This window comes from Hemicordylus capensis, chromosome 15, assembly GCF_027244095.1.
Source record: "Hemicordylus capensis ecotype Gifberg chromosome 15, rHemCap1.1.pri, whole genome shotgun sequence".
NCBI lineage: Eukaryota > Metazoa > Chordata > Lepidosauria > Squamata > Cordylidae > Hemicordylus > Hemicordylus capensis.
The window spans coordinates 1,141,975-1,167,156 of NC_069671.1; the positions used below are offsets into that span (position 1 = coordinate 1,141,975).

At 49.5% G+C, this 25,182-nt stretch overlaps 1 protein-coding gene across 1 annotated transcript in view; it reads right to left on the reverse strand.

Annotated features, from left to right (window-relative positions):
* GCN1 (GCN1 activator of EIF2AK4) overlaps nt 1-25,182 on the reverse strand; it is a 77,469-nt gene that overhangs the window by 37,739 nt on the left and 14,548 nt on the right. Inside the window, exons 11-33 of the mRNA XM_053279184.1 lie at nt 24,026-24,154; nt 23,505-23,555; nt 22,218-22,316; nt 20,101-20,274; nt 18,878-19,030; nt 17,432-17,524; nt 16,101-16,176; nt 15,631-15,790; nt 15,287-15,476; nt 15,053-15,177; nt 14,414-14,592; nt 13,617-13,710; nt 12,674-12,787; nt 11,401-11,599; nt 9,875-10,030; nt 9,255-9,430; nt 7,830-7,910; nt 5,781-5,924; nt 5,015-5,142; nt 4,070-4,259; nt 1,833-1,903; nt 1,558-1,723; nt 458-652 (exon numbers count right to left, since the gene is read on the reverse strand). Coding sequence (XP_053135159.1) covers nt 458-652; nt 1,558-1,723; nt 1,833-1,903; nt 4,070-4,259; nt 5,015-5,142; nt 5,781-5,924; nt 7,830-7,910; nt 9,255-9,430; nt 9,875-10,030; nt 11,401-11,599; nt 12,674-12,787; nt 13,617-13,710; nt 14,414-14,592; nt 15,053-15,177; nt 15,287-15,476; nt 15,631-15,790; nt 16,101-16,176; nt 17,432-17,524; nt 18,878-19,030; nt 20,101-20,274; nt 22,218-22,316; nt 23,505-23,555; nt 24,026-24,154 — 3,143 coding nt within the window. The remainder of the gene's footprint in view (nt 1-457; nt 653-1,557; nt 1,724-1,832; nt 1,904-4,069; nt 4,260-5,014; nt 5,143-5,780; nt 5,925-7,829; nt 7,911-9,254; nt 9,431-9,874; nt 10,031-11,400; nt 11,600-12,673; nt 12,788-13,616; nt 13,711-14,413; nt 14,593-15,052; nt 15,178-15,286; nt 15,477-15,630; nt 15,791-16,100; nt 16,177-17,431; nt 17,525-18,877; nt 19,031-20,100; nt 20,275-22,217; nt 22,317-23,504; nt 23,556-24,025; nt 24,155-25,182) is intronic.

The following is a 25,182-nucleotide window of genomic DNA, read 5'->3' on the forward strand; positions in this document are numbered from 1 at the left end:
GGTTCAACAGACCAGCAGCAGGAGCTGCTTGCGCTTGTGGCGATTTCCTTTACTTGCAAGAATGCTCTGCTGGTGTCCTTGTTTTGTCACCATTGCAAGATGGTCTTAAATAACTTGCTAGCTGCCTTTAATGGGACAGGCAGGAAAAGGGCAGGCAGCAGATCACTGACAGGCAGGCAGGCATCGTAACTCCCAACAAACAAACAAACAAACAAATGCAATCACAGATTCCACAAAGGGTTCTGTCAGTTGGATTTGGACTGCTCAAGCAACAGAATCGAAGGCCACTTTGGACGCTCCATGAGAAGGCAAACGGGGGGTGGGTGGGCGAGGAAGCCCGTTTCCCACGTCTCTCGGCTCCTGCGTTTCACATGAAGCAGGAGCTCACACATGGGGCAGCTCTGGCCAGAACGAGTGTCAAATTTACTCCACCATAGGTGGGGGAGCGGCCTCTTACCTGCTGGGAAGGCGTGGAGAGCGCAGCTATCAGCTTGGCAACAATGGGTTTCACTTTGGGGTCGTTCTTGTCCAAGTGCTTGGCAAGGGAGCCCATCAGGATCACCACGCTCTGCCTGACGGCATCGTAACTGGCGTCGTTGGGGGCATTCTTCAAGAATTCCTCAAACACCGGCAGCAGGGAGTTAACACTGTCCTGAAAACGGGATGTGGATCCCAGGATTATTAGATGGGGGAAGAGGCAAGGCCCAAAGGGTGTGCTTAAGGCCCCCTATCAAGTTAACAGACGAGACAAGCTCTGAAGTGGGAGCATCCTGGGAGCATCCTCACACTCTCTTCGCCTGAGGGCCCTCCAAATGCTGTTGGACGTTTGGTCAAAGGATGATGGAATCTGTAGTCCAGCAACATCTGGGGAACTAAGCAGGAGAACTCAAGTCTTCGCCACGATGCTGCGAGATGACCCACCACACCATGAACATGTCCAATCACCGTTCCTAGCCCAGGTTTCAACATTACCTCACTCCCTTCTCAACATTCATTCCGGACCATAAAGCAACATTGAATTATTACTTTTTACTTTTTATTTTCAAAAGAAAAAATATTTTAAAATCAACCAGCATTTTCAAGTTACATCAGGTAGACAGGAACAAAAATGGAACATTCTCAAGCATTTCACTTTGTAATCAATCAGCTTGTCAACTGTAAAGGTAAAGGTAAAGTGTTCTGTGGAGTCGGTGTTGACTCCTGGTGGCCACAGAGCCCTGTGGTTTTTCTTTGGTAGAATATAGCAGGGGTTTACCGTTGCCATCTCCCGTGCAGTATGAGATGATGCCTGTTAGAGGTGTTTCCCATAGTCAGAGAACTTGCATTTTGGGCAGTATAAAAATATGTGAAATAAAATAGATAAATAAATACCAGCAGGGATTTGAACCAGCAACCTCTGGCTTGCTAGTCAAGTCATTTCCCCGCTGCGCCATGAGGTGGCTCACCAGAATATACACATAAAAACAATGAGGACAGCAATGAGGCTCTAATAATAATGCATTTTGTCCATTGTCTAATTTAGGACTTGCCAATATGACGTGCTGAATGCTAACCTACCTTGCCATGGGTGTTAAGTGCCGAGAGGGCTGCATCCAACATACACTTCCGGACCTCAGGATTGCGATCGTTAAGGGCATCCGGTACAAAGAACTGGAAAAGGGGCTTCACTTCTGAACTATCCAGGTGCTGAGAGAGTTTGTTCAAGGCCAAGGCAATGCCACACCTGCAAAGGAAGCCGCCTATCAGCATGTGATGCCTTGTCCTGTCATGGCAACAGCCCAAAGCACCTCACTGAAAAGATTAAGGGCACTGGAATTTAAAGGGGAGGATACCTGGCTTCCCACTGGTCAGGGGGAGATTCAGAGATCACACGTCCCAGAGCGTCCAGAACTGGAGGCGGCCTCTGACGAAGAGAAAGACATGGCAACCGATTATTATTTTATTACTTATTTATTAAAAGTGTCACAAGACTCTCTTGTCTGCCCTACATTCTTCTCTCGGGCCTCCCACCCGCACAAAGAGCACAGCATGCCGTGCCATGGCTGGGAAATGCAGGCACCTTTCTTTGCCATTATCCTGGAGGGACGAAGGGTCAAGATCGAGAAAGAGGCAAGAAAGAGAGAGAAGGTCAAAGCTGAGGAGACACAACAAAGAACAGACTTTGAGACAAGCCGGAGGAGGAGGAGGGGGTGGAGGGGGGATGCTGCGATCACAGCCGCCTCCCACTCTCTGTCTGTGGCTGAAGACAGCCGAGAAGACCTGGGAGAGGAACGCTTTGCTTGGCAACTGGGCGAGCAGGGAGACAGAGATGAAGAACCAGTTCTGTCAAGGGGAGGTATTATTTAGAACTTACGAACAACTCGTGGCAGCGTCTGAGTACAAGAAAAAGGGATTCGTTTTCTAAAGAAACTTCCACCAATAGTTGACGAGGCAAGACCCCTAAGGGGGACGGAGCCAGACTGCCTTGTCTACACCTGCCATGCCCACAGCTGGCATCTTGGGCTGGAACAGGCCAGGGAAGCACCACAGCATCCTACAGATGCCCCCAGAAGGCACCTCCCCATGTCCCAAGCCAGGAGCCAAAGCAACACGTCAGCAACCAAGGACCCTCTTGCGGGGGACCATCCGCAGCAAGCGCAGCCCCTCGGCCGGCTGCTCTCCTCGCCCACCATCTCCTCTCCTCCCAGGCTGCCATCCGGAGTCTCTCAAGGGTCTGTTGCCCTTTCTCAGCAGTTCTGCCTTCCTGCCCACTTTGCCTGCATCTCCCCCCGGAAAACCAGTGGGGAGCCACCTCCCTCAGTTCCTTCAGACCCACGTCTTCCATGAAGCCCTGAGCTTTGCCTCTCAGTACTACCCCAGCTGAAGCTAAGCCTAGATCATGGTTTTAAACACGGAATGCCCTGCTCTTCAACCTTGGACTTCCCAGTGTGCCTTACAGCACCATTTAAAATCAGTACGCACTGATGCTTTTGAACGTTGGTGCTGGAGAAGACTTTTGAGGAGACCATGGGCAGCCAGGAAAACAAACAAATGGATCCTAGAACAAATCGATCCAGAATTTCCACTCGAGGCACAAATGACCAGGCTCAAACTATCCTACTTCGGACACATTATGCAAAGAAGACCCAGCTCCCTTGAGAAGTCCATCATGCTGGGGGAAGTGGAAGGAAAGAGAAGAGGATGACCAGCAGCAAGGTAGATGGACTCGATTATGAAAGCACCACTGGGAGACCTTCAAAGCCAAGTTGAAGACAGATTATCCTGGAGAGGATCTATCCATGTGGTGGCTAAGAATTGACGCCGACTTGATGGCACTTAATCAATCAACCATCAGTCAATCACATTACAATCAACAGACAAAACACAACAGCTAAATTACTAAAAGCAAGTTCAAACCACAAAACCAAAAAGCTTGAGAAAAATAAAAATTATTTATTTTCATTAAACACGAACTGTGCACCAGGCAAACCTCCCTAGAGAGGGAATGCCAGAGCTGGGATGCAAGCACAGAGAAGACGCTGCCTCCAGTGCAGGGTCACCACCGAGAAGGCCCTGCCTCTGTTCTGCTCCTGCCTCCCCTCCAAAGGCAGGGGAGCCCGGAAAAGAAGACTTTCACAGGCAGAGCTTAAAGCACAAGCAGGCCAGTGCAGGATCCTAAGCAATCCGCGTCTTTCAAGGTCATAACTAGCACTTTGAAATGTGCTCCAAACAGACCAGGAGCCAGTCTGGTTGCTTTAAAACTGGTGTGCACATTAAAAACAAGTGGGTGCATTGGCATCCATGCCTTTGGTTTCCTGTTTTCATCCTCTCTGTGTTTCTATTGAGATTGTAAGCTCCTCAAGGCAGGGGCCTGACTTGTCTTTTGCTTGTTCTGGAACAACCAGCCACAACAACAAAGCAGCAAATGACACAAAACAGCAGAGGATCCTCACACACTGAAGCCCCCCCACACGTCTGGACAACAGGATCAGAAATACGAACACTGGGCATTAAACCCTCACGTTTATGTCTGCCTCTTCACACTCGGCGTACGCCTTATTCCCACCATTCCCCATCAGAAAATGCTTACATAGAGCTTCTCCTGATAAATCTCCATCAGCTTGGTCATGACATCCTTCGTCTGGCTTCTATATTGTTCCACGCCTTCGGAAAGTGCCTCCGCGCCCGCCTGGCGCACGGCTTCCTCATAGTGGATGACGTCTTTGATGAGGACTGCACAGATATCCGGCTGCAGCTCCAAACCCATTGTCTCCCACAGCCTGCAAGGGAGAACGGGAGCAGAAAGGTCGCCCTCCAAATACCAAAGAGTCCCCCCGGCATCTTATCAGACAATGACAACACAAGGCAGTCTGGAATCTGGGAGAGGCTTTGCCTTTTTAGCGAGCATTAAAGGATGATGCATGAGCCGTCCATGTATGTGCCAGGGGAAATATAACCTGCACTGCAAATCTTCTGCAATAGGAATAGGGAAGGGAAGCTGAGCGGAAAAGCTGGGCATGCATTGCAAGGGGTTTCCCAAGACCCTCACTTTCTCTCCCCAGGGTGAAGGAGACGAGAGCAATCGCTCAGGAATACGAGTACAATTCTTTGCAAGCAGAAAGTCTTTGCTGCAGTCCTGGCAGCCCAGGCGGGAGGAAAGGCTCCGCCAGGCAGGCCGGAGACTTTGGAACAGGGCTGGAGAGCCCCATGGCCTGACCCAGCAGATGGCAGCTGCATATGGGCATGTCTCAGGACACGTCCTGGGATGCAGCGCCCGGCATTTGAGCTGTCTGCCACTAGAATTTTAAGAAGAGCGCCTTCCTTTGGAAGAACAGGGTTGTGGTGCTACTTTGTTTCATTTGTTTGTTATTTTGTTTCATTTGTTTATTTTTATTTTATTTGTTTGTTATTATAATTTGTTTTATTTGTTTGTTATTTCTCTGTGTAAACCGCCCTGAGCCATTTTTGGAAGGGCGGTATAGAAATCTTCTTCTTCTTATTATTATTATTATTACTGCCCAACTGCAGTTCTCACCTCTCTGCCAACATCCGGATTTCCTCGTCCCTGTCAAACTTCACCACCCAGAGGCGGCGCAGGAGGTTCAGCCCGTTCTTCTCGTCGCTGTCCGGGGTTGGCAGCACCAGCTGCAGCTCCATCAAGCCCTGAACATCAAGCAGGGGGGTCAGGGCGGCGCCTCCATTCAGCCTCCCCACCCCACCCTTCAGCCTGATTGGCTAAACCCGCAGGGCAGGGAACAGAGGAGAACAGAAACCCTCCGGGGGCCCGTCAGCAGCCCAGCCTCTTTGCAGGCAACGCTAGAAGGGCAACTCCCGCGGGCGGAGGCCTGAAGCCTCGACACCAGGCGTGGGCAGACTTCAAGCTAGCAGGATCTACTTTCCTCCCCCCACCCCTGAACCCTCAAGGTTCAACCAGAGCCAGGTGCAAAATAGGAGCAGGGAGTGGAACAGAGCGCCTCTGAGCACATGGGCAGCCCATGCATTGGTTTTTAGTAGCAGAATTGAGTTCACAATCCTCGCACACAAAAATCCACTCCTGGTTTTCCCTCCACGTCTCTTCATTTCATCACCCTAATTCCGGAGCAAAGTTCTATCGATGCACAGCTCGGGACTGGAAGCCCTTGCCAGTCTACTGTGAACCATCCAGAAATCTCCCGGGAGATCCTGCTCTGCCATCTGCCTGCCCCAGCTCTCCCAGCTCCTGCCTCCACTGGGGGCACCCATCACTGGATCTCCTCCTCCTCCTCCTCCTCCATCCGAGCGAGAAACCAGTGCCAACTGACCCGGAGAGCTGCATCCCGGACATTCATGCAGGGAGACTGAAGGGCCTGGAGTAAGACGTCTATCTCCTCCTGCTCCGCATAGGCACAGCCGTCTTCTCCGCTGCTGCTTGCACACAAGGCGGACAGTGCATTGGAAGCCAAAACCTGAGGAACAGCAGAGGGCTTCAAGAGGTGAGCCTCAAAGCACCCGGCTGGCGAACTCCTAGCTCAAGGCTTCGCCTTCCAGGTTCTTTTTGGCCAGGGGAAACCCGTCTACTCTCCCCACTCGCAGGAGAGCTGACATGAATTCCTCCCCCAAACCCATGGGATTCGGAAGCAGCCCACAGGGATCCCTGGATCAAGGAAATCCAAAGCAGTGGATCATGAGCTGCTCCCAAAGCTTGCAAAGGGCCAAGTGCTGCCTGCTCTAAGCAGACCCAAATTCTCATCAGCTCATCCCAAAGAGCCAGGGGGACGCCAGAGGAAGCACAGCTGCATCTGCTTCCAGGCAGCTCGTCTCTCTCCTGCCCAAGAGCCATGCTGCCTGCAGGCCGGCCATTCACCTGGTAGAGCTGAACGGTTAACTGTGCAGCTCTACCTGCCCAATGGCTAGCCTGTGGGCAGCGCAGGAGAGAGAGGAGCCCCCCTGCCCCAGCTGCTGCCGGGAAGCAGAGGCAGCTGCTCCCCCGCCCCCCGGACAAGCCACTACTGATTCTCATGCAGACGTTTCCCAGCCCTGCTTCCAGGAGATGCTGGGCATGCGGTTCTCCCACCCTGAGCTAGTCTTGGTGTCGGAAGGGAGGTCTTCCAGAGGTCTTCTCCTGCTCAGTGCAGGAAATGGATACAGCATCCTTGGCCGAACACCTTCAGAGTAGGAGAACCCACCACTGCATGAGGCAATTTTTAGTTGCCAGAACCTAAGGGGTATACTCATGGGTCAAAAGGGCCGTAAGCCAGAATTTGGCTTTTCTTTTTTCTTTTTTCTTTTTGCTTTTTAAAATTTTTATTGGTTTTTATAATATCTTAACAATCCCATTACATCTAATTAAGTAAATATTGACTTCTCGCTCACCAATCTGCACGATTCATTAACTATACAAGTCAACCATTGCTATAGTAATTCAAAACATATATCCTACACATTGCAAACTCGATTTTACTCTACCCAACCTGCTATTATTACTAAATTTCAAACCCTATTGAAAAGTCGATATTAGAAAAATAGTTCTTTAAGTATAGTAAGAATGGTTTCCAATCTTCTTTAAAACATTCCAAGTTTTCATCCCTTATCAATACTGTAAGTTTTGCCATCTCAGCATATTCCAAAATTTTTATCAACCAATCTTCTTTTGAGGGCATTTCATTGTCCTTCCATTTCTGCGCATATACTATTCTGGCCACTGTGGTTGCATACATAAAGAATGTTAAGTTTCTTCTGGAAAACTCTCCTTGCGTTATTCCCAGCAGGAAGGATTCTGGCCTCTTAGGAAATGTCATTTTAAAAATTTTCTTCAACTCATTATATATCATATCCCAAAAGGCCTTTGCCTTCCCGCAAGACCACCACATATGAAAAAAAGTTCCTTCACAATGTCCACATTGAGAATTTGGCTTTTTAAAAGCCGAATTGGCCACCCACGGTCAAACAGCGATTACAGTTTGGAAATCCTCCCTCCTGTCTAGCCTGGATCTGCTTCCATGTCGCTCCAATGCATCGATTCTAATCCTGCCTTCCAGAGCAACAGAGGACAAATCTGCTGCTCCTCCTCCTGAGTGACAGCGAATATTTGAAGATGGCCATCACATCTCCCCTTAGATGCAACTCTGCCCCACTCTGGGAACTAGCCGGGCACCGACGGCACGGCATCCCATGCAGATAGGGACATGTTGACACTAGGCCGGGATTCCAAGACAGTGCTGTCACCGGAAAGAGTGGGATTTCTATTCCTGGGGAAGCATTTTTCATCGGGGCATCATCTGAGACCAGACGAGAACGGCTGCAGGGGCTGCACTGACACACGGGTCCCCGCTTGACCACCTCTTAATCAGGAGGGTGAGCTGCCCACTGACCTGTAACCGTGGAGAGCCAGTTCCAATCACTTTGGTGAGAAGCAGCAGCATCTCTGTGCGAGGCAGAAGCTCAGGACCATTCTGGGAGGGGGCCAGAGACAGGCAAGGAAGAGAAAGCAAAAATGCTTGTTTTGGTGAACAGGGAAGTCTTGTACAATCCATGGGGAATAATAACTGTACAGCCAAAACCAAGCGCTAAAGTGCCGAGGGATCTGGGATTTTCGCTTTTAAAAATACACAGCTCTCTCTCTCTTCCCCCCTGCTTTGGCTAAAGACCCCCAAACAGAATTCCAGTATAACAATACCCGTATTTACTCGAATAGAAGACGACTCTAAATTTAAAATGACCCCCCTTAAAAAACACAGGTTGTACTGAAGGTACCTGAAAGGAAGAGGACTCTGGATTTAAGATGACCCCCTGATGTCTAACATCAAGGAACTTGGGGAAAAGCCAGTCTTAGATTCAGGGAAATACAGAACAATACCAACAAACAAAAATACAATATAAAAACTCAGATCTGGAACAGAACCGGATAAAAACCCGCAATCAGGGCCACGAGTTAAACCAAGAGCCCACCTGGACAAGGCACTCTCCAGCAACCCACCAAAGGTTGAAGGAGCTGGAAGGGTCTGCAGAGGGAGAGTGGCCCCATGAAGAAGGCGCTCCTGTTCTGCAGCCCCAGAAAGCGCTTCTCTGGTGGAGGAAGGATGCCGTGCGGGGCCTCCCCTGACCCATCTCAGAGGGCGGGAACAATCACGGGGGAGCAGGCTGTCTTTTAGTACCTGGATCCAAACTACGGAGGGCTTTTAGAAGGCAATAAGCAGCATTTGGAGCAGCTTAGAAACATGCCCTGAAGCAGAGGGCTCTGCAAAAAGGAGCCCCGGCTGCCACTTTCTGCACCCTCTCCAAAGGCAGGGGTTGGGGAAGGAAGGAAATGTGAACACCGGGAGGGAGCACTCTCCGGGCATGAGGCAAGAGAGCTCCATTGGCAGGAGGGCATTTCATGTGGCTCTTGGGTGTCTGCCTGACTCCAGGTTCCTCTGCTGAAGGGAGGAGGGTGGGTGGTGAGCAGGCCCGGGCGGGGCTCCTTCTGCTCCTTGGCACGTGGTCCGGTTAAGGCTGCTCCCTTTCAGAGAACTTTGGGGGCCCCCTAATGGGCTAGTTGGGGGATTGCTTCTTCTGGTCTCTGCTGTTCCTTCACAACTCCTTTGATGTATTGTAATGTTATTTATTTATTTTTACACAGATTTTTAAGCTGCCTTGCAGACCCACCAATTTTCTGGCTTATTTTTAATTTGGGCTTCTGGCGTGTTTATTAATGCGAGCCACTCAGAGCCTCTGGGAAAGGGCAGGCTTTATAAAAACAGGTGGAAACCGCTCTTCTGTTTAGAAACCAGAATGATGGCACACACACACACACTGACCTCGTCCACCAGGAGATTCTGGTTGCTGGACCTCAGCTGGGCATGAACCATGATGGTCTGCAGAGCCTTGACCAGGAGTTCTTCCTTCTCTTCACTGTCATTGGGAGTCTCAAGCAGCACCATCTTGAGGAGCGGGAAGACCAAGGAAAATGCCGGGGCTGATAACGGCAAAGGACCTGCAGAAGGGAGAGCAACAAAAGTTGACTTTAAAAAACAAGCCTTTAAACTGTTTTTGTACTGTATTTTGTGTGTGTTGTGTGTGTGTGTGTTGTGGATGTATTTTCTTGGAGGTCTTAATGTTTTGTTTTGAGCCGCCCATAGAACAATTTGTTATGGGGTGGCTTAGAAATAAGATTCATTATTTTTATTACTATTATTACTGCTGCTGCTGCTGCTGCTGCTGCAGCAGCAGCAGCAGCAGCAACAACAACAACAACCCAGGCCAGTTATTTACAGAATCAGTCTAAGGGCTTTGCTAGCAAATGTGGGATGTCTTATAGTCTGCCTGAAAGAAATTGTGTGAAGCAAGCCTCAGGAAGCATCTACTGACTCCCAGGAGGTGAGAGGCAGAGGGGCCCAGAGCAAAACTATTCCAGGGAGGAGGCTGAGAGGTTCCTCACCTGCCTCTCCTTTGCTCGTCCGGCCAGGGACGGTGTGCGCATGCAGCAGGTTAATAACTCTGTTCACAGCAGTGGGCAGGTCTTCTTGGCACCAAGATTCGTCCAAGTCACATTCTGGTTTCATTTTCCGCAAAGTCACATGACTCACTAAGGTACCTGAGAGGGAAATGAACATGTTTTGGGAGGGGGTTAGTTGCCAAGGCAATTGCCAGAATTAACTTGAGTGGGCAAGCATCCCTAAAAGAAGAGGAGGTCCAAAAGGCTGCATGGTGGTGACTGGACATAATAAGAACACGAAACAGAGTAATTGCACAATGTTGTGCAAAAATTGATGTTCACAAATCTCGTTTTGTTTTTTAAGCATTTTGAATGAATGAATCACTGATCAGAAGCATAAGAACAACAACAAATATGTATATACCGCTTTTCAACAAAAGTTTCCAAAGCTGTTTACATAGTGAAATAATAAATAAATATAAGAACATGGTTCCCTGTCCCCAAAGGGCTCATACTCTAAAAAGAAACATAAAGAGAGACACCAGCAACAGTCACTGGAGGCCCTGTGCTGGTGGGGAGGATAGGGCCAGTTACTCTCCCTCTGCTAAATAAAAAGAGAATCGCCTTGTTTAAAAGGTGCCTTTTTGTCCAGTTAAGCTGGAAAATGTTAATCAATATTTCCATACCAATCAACAAACACTACAAGCAAAATAACATTTGCAGCAGATTAAAATCCACTCCCATTTTATTCTATATCTATTCTGGTAAAACAGAGATGTTCTGTTGGACTTTGCTCGTTATTAAGCAAAATTTGGTGACATTTAGACATACATATCATTCAAATCCGATAAAAGGCATTTTACATGAAAGTCATCTGACCATCTTGGAAAGTCTTTTAAAAATGGCAGCAGACAATGATCCCGAATGTCTTTGTAAAAAGATATTTTGTTTACTGGAGATTTCTTGAAACAACAGTTTTTTTTAAAAAGGGCTAAAATAAAGCACTGGAGAGAAAGACCCCCAGATATTGTTACAAGAAAAGAATGAACAATAACTAAACAAGACTCATACTAAACATGAATCGGTTATTGCCTGTAATGTGCCCTAGACTGACACCAAGAAGATGCCAGTCCTGTTGCTGAGACTCACGAAGGAGGAGGCTCAAGAACACTCTGCCTTGCCAGCTCAGAGTTATCAGGGGAAGAACAACGGCCCCTGTTCAATCCAACACGGCGTTCCTTTAAACTGCCTTGAGAATTTTTTTCTTTGTTGAAAAGTGGTATATAAATAATCTAAATCAATACGCCGCCTGTTAAAAGTTAACTGCCAACCAGGGCTCTGCATAATCATTTCTTCTTTGAACAGAACATTTGTACACAAGATGAGCCCATCTATTCTGTTACTGTCAGAAATACATGCTGCTTTTTATTATGAATTTTATGAGTTATAAAGAAAGAAAGCCGCTGTAAGCCTCTTGGATAAAGTCACACAAAAATGTAATATATCAGGCCAACACAAAAAGCACTAACCGAACGTCTTCAGCCAAGGAGGCATCACGCAAGATGCCAAAGAAAGGAAGGGGTCCTTAATCCTTGGAGCAGCCAGTGGAGATTTTAAGAGAGGCAGGAAGGAGTCTACAAGAGAAGGGATATACTGGGAGAGTCCTGGAGGGTTCCTCTTTAGAACAGCATCCAAAAGACCCAGCATAGACTCCAGTTCATTGTCAAGCTGCAAAAGAACACAGCAGTGGTTATCTTCAAAAAGTAACCAAAATAGGAAAATAAGCACATTTGGGACTACAACACACAGATAAATATAATTCTCCATTTCCCTCTTACTGAGGGCTGCTTTTGACACCTCTAAAGCAATTTGACACTCCCTCCACCACATCTCCACATTGGGTTTATTGGTCCCACAGGAAGAGTTACTGGTTACCCCTGCTAAAGACTCTGCACCAACAATGGAATCCAGGTCGGCTCGAATACAAGAAATTTTGTCCACAAAACACTCATTAAAATCTTCACAGCGACTAACTGATGGTTCAAAAGCCAGAGCAGAAGGGGCCTCACTCACCACCCTCGACCATTCCGCTGGAGGCAAACCTGCGGACTCAATACCACAGCAAAAAATTGCTTCTTTGCCACACGTATTGCCAGAGCATAGGTCTTCAATTGTGCTCTGTGCTGTAAACTGTCGGAATCAAGACAAGTCCTTCTCCAGGACTTGTCTCCCGTGGTTCTCCCATATACCATGAGGCTAATATAGAAGCGGATCAGAGAGGACGCTTAGGAGCGATCGAGTCTATCACCCTAGTGAGCTCATCATTCCAATTTTCCACCAGGGTGTCAAAACGATTACCGGCAGAGCCAACATTAAAGCCCTCCAAGGTTTCTTGGAATCCTATTGGATCCAATGGCCTCCCAGCTATTCCCCTCAGGGGATGGAGCCGCTCTAGGAAGAGCATCTAGGTTGTAAGTTCCCTCCCTGGCAGCATCTCCAAGATGAGGCAGAGAGAGATTCCTGCCTGCAGCCTTGGAGAAGCCGCTGCCAGTCTGGGTAGACAAGACTGAGCTAGATGGACCAAGGGTCAGACTTGGTATCAGCAGCGGCCTGTGTTCCTGAGATGCCATGTGTGCAGGGAAGCCCCAGGCGCCCCCCACAACCCTCCCCACCCAGGGTCCTTGCAATGCAGAAGCCTCTCTTCTTCTACGTGACCCCTGCTTCTCGCAAGGGTGCCCCTTTGGGTAGTACTCTGTACCAGGAAACGAGGTCCAGGCGGGCTAACGCCCAATGCAAACTTGCCTCTTGCAGTTGCTTCCTGGTCTGAGACTCCTTTTCCAGCTGGGCATTCAGCATCTCCTTCTGTTTGCTGGTTAGCTGGATCTCTTCCTTGATTCCTTTCTTCTTCTTAATCTCCTGCAGAAGACAGCCATTTGTTTCATTAATTATTGGTTGTGTTTCTATACCACCTTTCGGCCTTGATCTGCCTCTTCTAATAATACCAACGGCCACCCAAGGCAGTTGACAAGGCTGGAAAATAAACACATTACAGAACATCTAAAAGCAGTGCGATTTCAGGCTGCGAGTGGGGCCAGAGTGCCCTGGCCTGGACGCCTCTTCTGCCTTCCTCCCAGGGCAGAGTGGTCTTTCAGTACCCCTGGGAAGGTGGAAGAGGGGCTGTGAGAGGAGAGAGGTGAGAAAATGAGGCAGCACCACAAAGTCAAACCAGAAGGGCTGCCCCAATCCTCCTCACAGGCTGAGCACTGGCCCAGGTGCTGCTTCTGCTTGTGAAATGGGTGTGTGTGCACGCTATTACCTCAAGAGGAAACAGCTTGAGCAATTCAAGGTTTGTGAATAACACAGTGCAAAAGAAGAAGAAGAAGAAGAAGAAGCATTAACCGAAAGGTGTGTTTATAAGCAGACAAGGCTAAGACCGCAGCAAAATATTGGCTCTAGGCCAAGGGTTCTCAACCTTGGGTCCCCAGATGTTGGATTACAATTCCCATCATCCCCAGCCACAATGCTCAAAGGCCATAGGGATGACGGGAGTTGTAGTCCAGCAACATCTGGGGACCCCTGGCCTGATTCTTCCCATGGTACCCCCTGCAAAGAGGTCAGGCTCAGATGTGGGGACTGACCTGGGGCTAACCAGAGAGCTGAGTGAGGATTTGAACTCGGCTCTTCCTTGATCCGAGTGCCACAGACTGCCTACCACCACACAGCTGGCTCTCCGTTAAACCCTCACCTCCTTCAGTTCCAGCTCAATGATCTGCTCCTTGAAAGAGTAAGCTTTGTTCTCCCTCTTCATGTTGGCCTTCTTCAGGCTGTCTTGCTGGGCACTGGGGCAGAAAAGAAAGGGGACATCAGGACCGTCAAGGTAACCCCAGAGAAGGGAGTCAATGACAGCCAGTCACAAAAACAGGTCTAAAAGCACTTGGTAGAGCCTCTAGCATTCATTTCACAATAGTTATATATTACTTTTCAGTTATGATGGTTTCCAAAGCGGTTCCCAATAATGAAGCTATATCTGTAGGTGAATGATCTGGCCCATAGAACAACAGATCTGGGATACCAGGGTGCTGCTGATGGGAACAATCAATCTCCTGAAAGGTGGTGGTGGTGGTGGCGGCAGCCAAGGAGGGGAAACGTGGAAGGCAGATGTTCTTCAGAGTCCTCTCTGTGGTCCAGCAGGTGTCCCTGCAACCACTGCTACTCTGGGTGGATGGTCTCACAGGCCCCCATCCCTTAAGGCTCCACCAAAAAAGGCAAACTGGGGTGGGAGAGAGGCAAACTGGGGAGGGGGGGATAGGAAGACCTGAGGGACTCTTTCCCGCTGCCCCTGTGGGTGTTACCACTTCACCGGGTCCACAGTGACAGCCACAGGCAACCAGCACCACTTCCCCTAACCTAGGCTACCAGGACAGCTGCTTTCAGCCTCTGTGGGGGTGGGCTTCCTCACCTGGGCTGCTGCCCCAACTCCTGTGGTTCCTGGCTCTGAAAGGTCCAAGCCTTCTGGCCCAAGGGCCAAGTGCTCATTCTCACCTGTGCAAAATGGATTTGTCATAGAGCTCTCCTTCGGGCGTTTTCATGATAGCAAACTCCTCCTGGGTCACATGACACAGTGCGGGGTTTTCCAGAGAGGTGGAGATGGTGCTGATCACCTGAGGAAGGACTCTGCCAGGGGAGAGGGTGGAGAGCACACCCACTGCGTTCAGCGATGACTGCAAAAGAAGGGGGAGGGGGCAAGGGGACACCGGCAGCGTCAAGTCTCAGGATACCGCTAGGGATGTGCACAAACAGGTCCGGAGGCCATTGCAGAGGCCTCCGAACCGGTTCAAATGTGGCGCAGTTCAAAGGTTCAGCACTGGGGGTGGGGGGGTTTCCTTTATGGGCGGGGGGGTGCACTTACCCCTCCTGCCGCTTTCCCCCCACCAGTGCTCCTTTTTGAAAAAACCTCTTGGGGTGGCAGTGTACCTCCCTGTTGCCCCTGCCCTCATTTTCAGCCAGAAGTGGCTGGAAGCACGTCGTGCACGCATGTCGGATGTGTGGGCACGCATGTGCGCGCGGTACTTCCGGCCACTTCTAACCATTCCCTGAGACCCTGGAAAGCTGAAGCCACTCAGAGTAAAGTATACTGAGCTAGAAGTACCCACCACTGAACCCATTTCTTCATGTCCTTACCTTAGTCATGGGGCTTTGGGTGATAATTCGGTCAAAAACTTTCTCCAGGTATTTGGTGATGAAGTCTACAGGGTCAAGCTTCATCTTTGTCATGAGGGCTGGCCAAAGACCAGAATGCCCCACTACTGAAAGGGAGAAACAGACAGAGATTCACAAGAGGTCTGATGGATGCTCTCCAGAACATTAAGAAAGCTGGCCCAGCCCGACCCCAACAGCAACCTCCCCTTTACTAACCTAGAGACGGATGACTGCTCACGAGTAGCATCTCCAAGGCCAGCTTTTCCTTCTCCTCTGGATCCCCCTCCAGTCCTGCCACACACGAGATCACACACAACATTTCCTGAAGAACACGAGGGGGCGTGTACATTTTCCCTTGTTCCGACAGTTCTCCAGACTCAGTTACCAATGCCTCCACGGGAAGCACCTGAGGAGAGAACACTGCTGATTAAAAACTACAGTAAATGACTTAGCAACCCTATCAACATTACATTCTTCCTTCCAGAGAACAGGCCCATCTTGCAAATTCTAGCAGTGTTGAGAGCAACGGAATCTTGCCCCCAAGTTACATGGGTCTTTACCTTATGAGAACTGAGAACCACTTTCAACTCTTCTAAGAGCCCGTAAGCCAGCTCGAACCCTCTGGGCAAAGACAAGAGCTTTCTCACAGTCTGCTGAGCGAGCCTTCGGACACACCATGACCGGCTGAGAAGCACTGCAGCCAGGGCTTTGTGATACTGCCTGAGAGAAGAAAGCCAAGTAAGTGAGGAAGAGGCAAGATAGCTAATGGAGGAATCAAGCAAGGGGACCAAAAAAAAAAAAAACCTCAGGCTTTTGGGGATTCCCTCACCCTGAAAGCTTAAAGCAAGGATTCTCACACTTGGATCCCCAGATGATGTTGGACTACAACTCCCATCCTCCTCAGTCATAATGGACTTTGGCCACTATGGCTGTGAGTGATGGGAGCTGTAGTCCAACATCATCTGGGGATCTAAGTGTGAGAATCCATGCCGTAAGGGACCAGACTTTAATCAGACTGAGCTGCACTTACTGGAGTTTGGCACCAGGTAGTTGATGCTCGTGGTCCAAGAGGAGACGCTCGGTCAGCTGCAGAACTGTGCACATGGCTGCAGGAGGAGAAAGTGGGAGTCAGTCTCACTGGCTCACCATCGCCAGCCCTGTGTACACAGGCACTCCCACAGCATCACAGAAACCAGCTTTCCTGAGAACCACGGCTTTTTTGCTTGTTTTAAAAAGGGGAGCACACAGGTTGCTAGCCCTTATTAGTGCAAACATAAGTTTGAAAGTGTGAGAGCCATGTCTGGCGCAGTCCCAGAGGTCACCACTGGCAGCTGGTGGTGGAGGAGGAAGTGCAGAGTTTCCTCCCTGTCAATTACTAAACCAAATTCATATGGAAAAGTAAAACTGCAGGAAAGTCAAGTATGAGCGATCATTCGCAATCTGCCTCACTTGCACTATTGATCCAGGTTTGCAAACCGGATGTTCAAATCCAGAATACACACAGCACAGACCAAGAACAATGGAAATATGACACAGCTGGTTGCTCCTTCCAAGAGTGCCTTGGTTCTTTTCAGTGGCATGCGCCTTGGAGAGGCTCCAGAGCAGCAGCCTGAGACTGCGGCCATCCTAGTTGGAGATCCCCCCCAACCGGGACCCCACAAAGACCTCTGACAAGCGAGGAAAAGAAAGCCTTGAATGAGGAACACTCCACAGAGACAGAGAGATGGCTGCCGACAGGGAACCTGCAGCCAGCGCCGCTGCAGACCCTGAGCCAGTGACCTTGGTGGAGCACCATGTCACCCCAGGCTCCTCAATGGACCCACGCGAGTTCGCAGCCCATGGGAGGAGTGGCAGTGTGCAGGCTGCGGATTCAGCTCCTGGAGGGGAGTCGCCTCCCTCCCTGGCAGACCGCTGGGAGCAGCACCGACGCTGAGCTCAGGCTGAGTGGCAGCAACCAGCGAGGGGTGGGCCTCCAGCAACCAGCCGCCTCGTCTCACAAAGGGCTACTTGCAAGGAAGGAAGATCTCTTCAAGAGGAAGACACAGAGACAGGTCTAGGTGCATCAGATAAGGCAGTGAGAAGCCAGAAGAAGGGTGGAGATGTGCTGGCTGCTATTTAAGCACTGCAGCCCAGAGATCAGTTGCTGGTTCGACAGCTCCCTTAGCCGAGCCTTCCAAAGGCCACTGTAGTGAGGGATGATGGGAGTTGTAGTCCAGCAACGTCTGGGGACCTAAGCTTGAGAATGCCTGGCCTAGAGCACTGTCCGACAGACTCAGCTCCCTCCACCCAGAAGAGCAGCAAATGTAGCACCCCACACCCAACACATAGGCTGAAGTTGTCTGACTTCACTTTCCAACTCACCTTCCTCCGACGCAGATTGCAGAAACTTCTCAGAAGTGAAAACCTGCTTTTTCTCATCTAGAATCAGCTGCCAGAAGCTGTTCAGTTTGTTCTCTGCAACGCAAAGGAGATTCTGAAATGCATGCAATTTTAAAAACCCAAATACACACAGGACGTACCTTTCAAGAGCCTCTTATATAGCATACAGGTACATGCCAGCAAGAGGAGGGGGCGTGAAGTCCTGAAGCCATTCTTAATCCCCTGCCCATGGCTACGTATGCAGAACACCCCAGGTCTCATCCCCTGGCAGCAGCATCTCCAGGTAGGGCTGGGAAAGACCCCTGTCTGGAAATCCTGGAGAGCTGCTGCCGGTTAGTGAAGACAGCTCAACCATTGATCCATCTAGCTCAGTGCGGTCTTCACTGACTGGCAGCAGCTCTTTCCCAAGGATTTTCCCCAGCTGTACCTGGAGATGCTGCCAGGGATTTCACCTGGAACCTTCTGCATCCAGAGCCGTGTTGCGTGCTGATACAATGAACGCGGCTGTTTTCCAAGGACAGTAATTATTTCATGAAGGACAGGGAGAAGAGAGACTTCTGAATGATGTCATTTTGCAACTGTGAAATACGTCCATCTCTACCTGTTGTTACTAATGCCATCCATGTGCACGTACATGGAATGAGAAGGGCTTGCAGTCCAAAAGAGACGCAAAGGGAGACAACAGCGGAAGCAGGGAAAGACTAGAGGAGAAAAGGGTCATTCTTCCAGCACACTTATACGGTAATTAAGTCTAATATGGGGATTCTGGGAGGAGAGATTTAAAGGGGGAAAGGGAGGAGGCGGCATCAGAAATCCGGTCTGGGAGAGGATTCCAGGCTTAAGGGGCAGAGAAGGGCAGAGTTGTCTGGTGGAGCTGGAGAAGCAAGGCCATCAGCAGGGAGGTATCAGGATACAAAGGAGAGCCATGAAGGGATCTGAAGGTGAGACGCTGATGCTGGGCCTGGAAGCAGTCAGGAGAACTGTGTAGGAATGAAAGGAGGGGAGTCGCAGGATGAGAATGCTGAGAGGAGGAGGAGGAGGATGGTGGCAGTCAAGGGCTGGAGACAGGCAAAGGGACCAGAGGAGGAGGAGGAGGAGGAGGAGGAGGAGGATGGTGGCAGTCAAGGGCTGGAGACAGGCAAAGGGACCAGAGGAGGAGGAGGAGGAGGAGGCGGCTTCAGGAATCGGGACAAGAGATGACCAGAGCAGGGTGGACAGAGAGGGCCACATTTTCCCAATAAAGGGAGAAGCGACAGGATTTCACCACAGACTGAATCAAGGGGCCAAAGCAGAGAGAGGAGTCAAAGAGAAAGGCAAAGTTACGGGCCTCTGGTTCTTGACAACAATTCAGTCCTACTCAAAAGGAAGCCGACAACGAAAAACATCACTTCTGCTCTCCTGGGATCCTGCCGGTTCTTGAGATCTTACCTATCTGAATATCGGCCACGGAGAGCCTGCAGATCAGCAGAGCTGCCGCCACGCCCTCCGTGACCAGGGGCACCTGGGTGCTCTGGGCCCCTGCTTTCTCCACCGTCTGGAGCAGCAACGGCATCAGCTCTACCCCCTGCAGAAGTACATTGCCTGCAGGGACGGAAAGAGAAAGGAGAAGCCAAGTCACGGAGGCCTTTCCCAGATGATTGCACTGAAAGAGGGCAGGAGCTTTGGAGAAGGACTAGAGCTCAGTGGAAGAGCATCTGCTTTGCATGCAGAGGGTCCCCGTTTCTCTCTCTGGCAGCATCTCCAGGCACAGCTGGGGGAGGCTCCTGCCTGAACCCTGGGAGAGCCGCTGCCAGTCAATGCAGACAATCCTGAGCTAGATGGATCAAGGGCCTGACTCAGCTCCCTGAGCCAAGAGGCAGCTTTTTAAAGTGGCAATTCTCTGCACTGAGCAGGTGGAGAGCAACTGGCCCGATCCAAGCCCAGCACAGCAGCCCTCCAGGGGCGGTTTTTCTTTTTTAGATGGTGAGCCCTTTGGGGTTGCAGCCGCAACCAGACCTCCCCAGATGATCTCAATAGGCGGTGGGGCTGATTTTACCTGAATCGTTTTTGGGTAGGGATAAAGAAGGGGTGAGCACACAGAGAAAGCTGACAGTGCAACAATCCTACCACCTCTTCTCCATCCCTAGAGGGACAGCCATTGCCAGAAACCATCACGACCATTCCTCCCCCTGGGATGGTACTGGTGGCCAAAATAGGTGGGTCTGGCTCAGACACTCAAAGGGAATAAAAAGAGGAAAGTGGCTCCCTGCCCCAGAGCAGCACAGGGAGCCATCAAAGACAACACACAAGGCAACAACCACAGCAGGAGGGATGCTGCACTGGGGTGGGACAGAGAGCGTTGCTCTCCCTCTGCTGAACAGAAGAGCGCTGCCACTTTAAAAAGTGCCTTTGCTCCCAGTTAGGAGGGTAACCACATGAGCAAACCCTAGCAAGAGTATGAAGACCATCTGGGGGTGCTAATCTTCCTGGATTCCACCTTTGAAGCGCTGACACTAAACCAACCATCCATCCAAGCTGGGTCACGGAGAGGGACCAGAATCCACACCCAGCAGTAAAGCCAAATAGTTTCTTAACTGCTGAGATGTGACGATTGCTGAACTGCTCTTCTTCACTATGGATACCTCCAGCGAATAAGGAATGGCAACACTTACCTTTGAAGGATGCCAGCATGCACTGGAGATATGCATGCCTGACAGCAGAAGTGCACGTTTTAAGGCTGAAGGCTTTCTTGAACCACTCGATCAGCTTCTTGGGCACTTCAGTGGTGAACCGGTTGCACCAGAGAGCAAGGACAGAGATGGCATGCACCAGGGTCCCTTCATGGACTGAGAGAGAAGGAAAGAAACGGTGATGACAAAAGATCAGCTCCGAAGATCAGCTCCGAAGAGACTGGAGCAAAAAAATAAATTTTAAAAAATCAGTGGGCCAGGCAGGCATTCTCAAGCTGAATCCTCCACAATCATGTCATCACTGTAGCGAAGAATGATCAGCTGTTGTGCTAAGAACAAGATGGTTGTTCAGTAAGGAGATGAGGGTAACACAGTTCAGTGATCAATTATCTGCTTTCATTTCAGGTTGTTTTACAAATGCCTTGAGGCTATTTTCAACTAAAGCGGGTATTTAAGTAAAAAATAAACAAACTTGTGGGCTGCCTCCAGAGCAATGGGTGGCACAGAAATTGTGTAAATAACAAGCAAGTAAGCATGCACGCACGCACTAGGGCATGCCCTTGTGGCTGTGGATGATGGAATATGTAGTCCAACAACATCTGGGGACCCAAGCCTGGAGACCCTACATTAGGGTATCTTTCTTATGGGGATATTTTTGGGTTTTCTTTGGTACTGGTCACATCCCCTCTTCTCTCTTACATGTTTCGGTACCTACTGTCAGCCTTAGTTGTACAGTGCCACTGCGTATGAGTCTCTCTCTCTCTCTCTCTCTCTCTCTCTCTCTCTCTCTCTCTCTCTCTCTCTCACACACACACACACACGATTTGAGGCCTTTTAGATCCTAGCTTTCTTTCCAGCTTCACAGAGATGATTCCAGCTCTCAGAAAGGTACCCAGCTGCCAACTACCCAACAGACATCATCCCAACACTCTGCACAGATGCAAGATCACAAATATCATTATTTCTGTCCTCAATACAGCAATTCCACCCCGCTAGGCTGCCTTACTCCTTAACATGGTTTAATAACTCGATGGCCCCCAAATGGACCCTGAAATAGAACAGTCTTCATCCAGTATCTGAAAGCTAACAGAAAAGGAGCATGGCCAGCCTCCCTGGGGAGCAGGTTCCACAACCTGAGCGCCACCGCTGAAAAGACTGCCTAGCATCATCACTATGGTGCCAGAGCAGGGACACAGAGAAGGGTGCTGTCGATGCCTAAGCAGGCACACTCACACCCCACCCCCGGAAAGGCCTTCCCAGTGCACTCCACCCCATCAATAACAGCACGGCAGAGGGGTTTGCAAGGGCACCACCGGCCTTCCAACAGAAAGCTCTGTCCTGTCTGGGCTAGCTGTGCCTTAGAAGGTGCCTGTGTTCATCCCTCCTCATCTTCAGCAGTCAACACTCTTTTTCAGCACATAAGCCTCGTCTTGGATTATTGCTGCACTATCTTTCTGCTGCTGTGAGTGTTGTCATTACATATGGAATGGGTTGGGGTTTTTTCACCAGAATTCCTTGTTTTCTTATTTAACACATTTATACACCACCTACAACAGTAGGTGGTGGTCAGTGTTAGAAGGGTGGTATAACAGGGATTCCCAGATGTTCTTGACTACAATTCCCAGAATCCCCAGCTGCAATGGCTTTTGCTTGGGGATTATGGGAGTTGTAGTCAACAACATCTGGAAATCCCTGTTAGAGGGAACACTGGTGGTCGTATTTCTACATGAAGTGGAAACAGTAGGTAAGTTCACAATTAGATAAAGCAACCAAAACAGTGAAAAGCAAATATTTAAAACAATAAATCGATAAAAGTGCAATTAACAGCCTGGATGAACGATGGGGCAACTCTAGTTTCAATCGAAAGTGCACTCCACAACCCTGGGAGGGCAACTACAGAGAAGGCTGGCGGCTACCAAGGCAAACCTCCCCTGCTGATGATCTTAATAGGCGGTGGGGTTCAAACAGGAATAATGTGGCCATCCTGGAGACCAGCCTGGCAGCAGCAGTTGAAAGGTTTTGATGCATTCCGAGCCACCCTGAGCTCGGGTTTTCAGTAGGAAGGTGGGCTACACGCTTTAATACAGAAAAGGGCTTACCTTCCTGCTGTAGGAAAGGGATGAAAAGTTCTGCAATGGTTCCACTGAGAGCTTGATTGGAGGGGCCAGAAACTGCATGGTGGCTACAACTGCCAATCCCTAAGAGAGGCCAAACATCCAGTTTAGGGTTCCATCTCTCTTTGCATTCAAAAGAAAATATGTTTCCTTTGCAACAACACATTTTACCACACTAGTGATCCTATTGAAGTCTTCCTTGCTTCTCAGTTACGTCTTGAGGATTTCTATCAACGTAACCCGACAGGGAACCCTCAAGCACACAGAGAGGGTCACCTATTGGCCTGGCCCTGCAAATCCTGGCTCATTCAGAATTAAGGGATGGAAGCAGGGGCTATCGCCAGACTTTTTCAATTAAAAAAAACCCTGATTGATATGAGATTTAGTCAATTAATTTGCATTTGAATAAAAACAACACTACTTAAAAACTAGACCATGAAAGTCCAGTCTCCATATTTTTAACAAGGCAACCCAAGAGGATCAGGAGCTTAGAGCACCTTCCATATGAGACAAGGCTACAACATGTTTTACACCACTGTGTTATTTTGAGCCCCCTAGAAGACAATTTGCTACAGGGCAGCTAACAAATAAAGTTGATTTTTATTCCTATTACTACTACCACCACCAACAACAACACCTGGGGCTTTTTAGTTTAGAAAAAAAGGTGACTAAGGGGAGGGAGACATGATAGAGGCCTACAAAACTATGCATGTTTTGGAGAACATTAATTTCTCCCTTTCTTACAACACTAGAACCAGGGTCATCCCATGAAACTGATAGCCAGCACATTTAGGACTGATAAATGGATTTTTCATATGGTGCATCATTAATCTATGGAATTCTCTGCCACAGGATGTGGTTACGGCCACCAGCTTGGACGGCCTGAAAAAGGGTTTGGATAAATTCAAGAAGGACAGGTCTATCAGTGGCTACTAGTCCTGTTGACTACAGTCTACCTCCAGGCTCGGAGGCAGAAGGCCTCTGAATCCCAGTTGCAGGGGCGCAAAAGCAGGAGAGATGGGGCATGCCTTCGTCTCTTGCCTGTGGGCTCCCCAAAGGCATCTGGTGGGCCACTGTGGGAAACAGGATGCTGGACTGGATCGGCATCCTTGGGGGGCCTGATTCAGCATGTTCATTCTTTGCATGCTCGCACCCCCCCCATGACTAAAAATGCACTAGTAAAACAAAATCCAGCATTCTAGAGTCTGCTCCACAGGACACCTATCGCCTCCAACTATAAAACAATCCGACGTTCTCTTCCAGCCTCCTTACCTGAGAGGACACTTATCTTCTGTGCCACAACTGTCAGCTTCCCCTCCGCACCTAGCAACAAGAAGTGTGAGACAATCATAGCCTCCAGAGTTGGAAGCACCACCAAAAGGGTCCTCAAAGCCCTCCAGGAGTATGAAAAAGTGACAGAAGCGCCTACTGCAGGGACACCTAGTGCCGTGGGCTTCAAACCTAAGACAATACACCACCCACAAGGCGAGGGACCAGGAAGGGGATAGCAGTAAAGGAAGCAGATCACACAGGCAAGGCTTTGTAGGCAAAGAGCCTGAACCATCACTGCTGGCGACAACAACAGATGCAGTGGGAACAAGGACAGGACATTCCCAGGAGGAGCAGGGGCAGCTGATGAGAAGGGATGCAGGCCGTGTGGAGAGCCAGCCTTGTGGCAGCAAGCATAAACGGGCCTCTTTGTTAAGCAGGGGGCAGAAGAGAGGCAGGAAGAGCGGACACGTCAACAGGGAGGCAGCAATAAAGCCCTTTCCCCCCAAGAAAGAGCTGCTCACCGCCCAAGATGGTAAACAGATGTTTCCCCAGAGACTCCACTGTGGATGGGTCGCTGCACTGCCGAGACAGGTTCTTCAAAGCCACGATGGCCTCGTCCATCAGCTGAGAACTGTTGGACTTCAACTGGCCTAAAATCAAATGGCAGAAACTGAGATTTTTGTAGTTGCAGGATATTCACAGATTTCTTTTGTAGAAGTGGAAAGAAAGGAAAGAAAGACACCAATAAAACCTGTTGGAAAGCTGTTGAAAAATACAAGGTTTGTTTTTTTTATGTTGACTTGGGACGGTCGGATCAATTAAAGAACTGTTCACTGAGCAAACATTTGCTTCTTCACTGATTGATCGATCAACTCAATTTAAATGTGTGTATATGAGCAAGTCTTTCTCAGTTGTGGCCATATGATAAAGTATCTTCTGGAGAGTTTGCCTGGTATCACTGTGTTAACTTTTCGGCATCAGGGAAGACTTTTTTTTATTCACACGCCCTAGCCCCACCTCAGTAACATCACCACCAAAAGAAGCCCTCAGCACCTACCCCGAGTTGGGTTTCAGGACCCTATGACACGGACACACACAGAGAGAGCCATTTACCAGTTTCCAGTCCATTTCGGGGCCCAATGCAAAGCGGGCCCACCTTACCTTTAAAGCCCCCCAAGCAGCTTGGAATCAGGATACACAAAGGGTCCCGTCCTTTCACCTGAGCCCACCAGCCTGCTCAAATCAGCTGGAGAGGCCCTGCTACATGTCCCATTACCTTGTGAGGAATGGTCGGTGGGACCATGAGGCAGAAAAGTCCCTGTGGCCACACCAAACCCATGGAATGCCCTGCCCAAGGAAACTCGCTTCAGCCCTCTCCCTGATCATTTTTCAGGGGATCGCCCTAAGATCTGGCATTTGGCCTGCTAGATATATTATCGGAATTATTTTTGCTCCTGGTTTTAGATACTTGCTGCTTTCGTTATTCTGTTTCATTTAGATGCTGGTTTTGAGGTGTGTGTGTTTTTTTAAAGTGAAAACAGTAGTAAGTATCTGCTATACATTGTTACAACAATGCCAGATCCACCAGGCACAACCACTTGAAACAGGGATGGAGGGAGAGAGGCTTTGGGGGAAGAGGGGAGATTTACCACTTACTCTTCCTGGAAGATTATTCTTA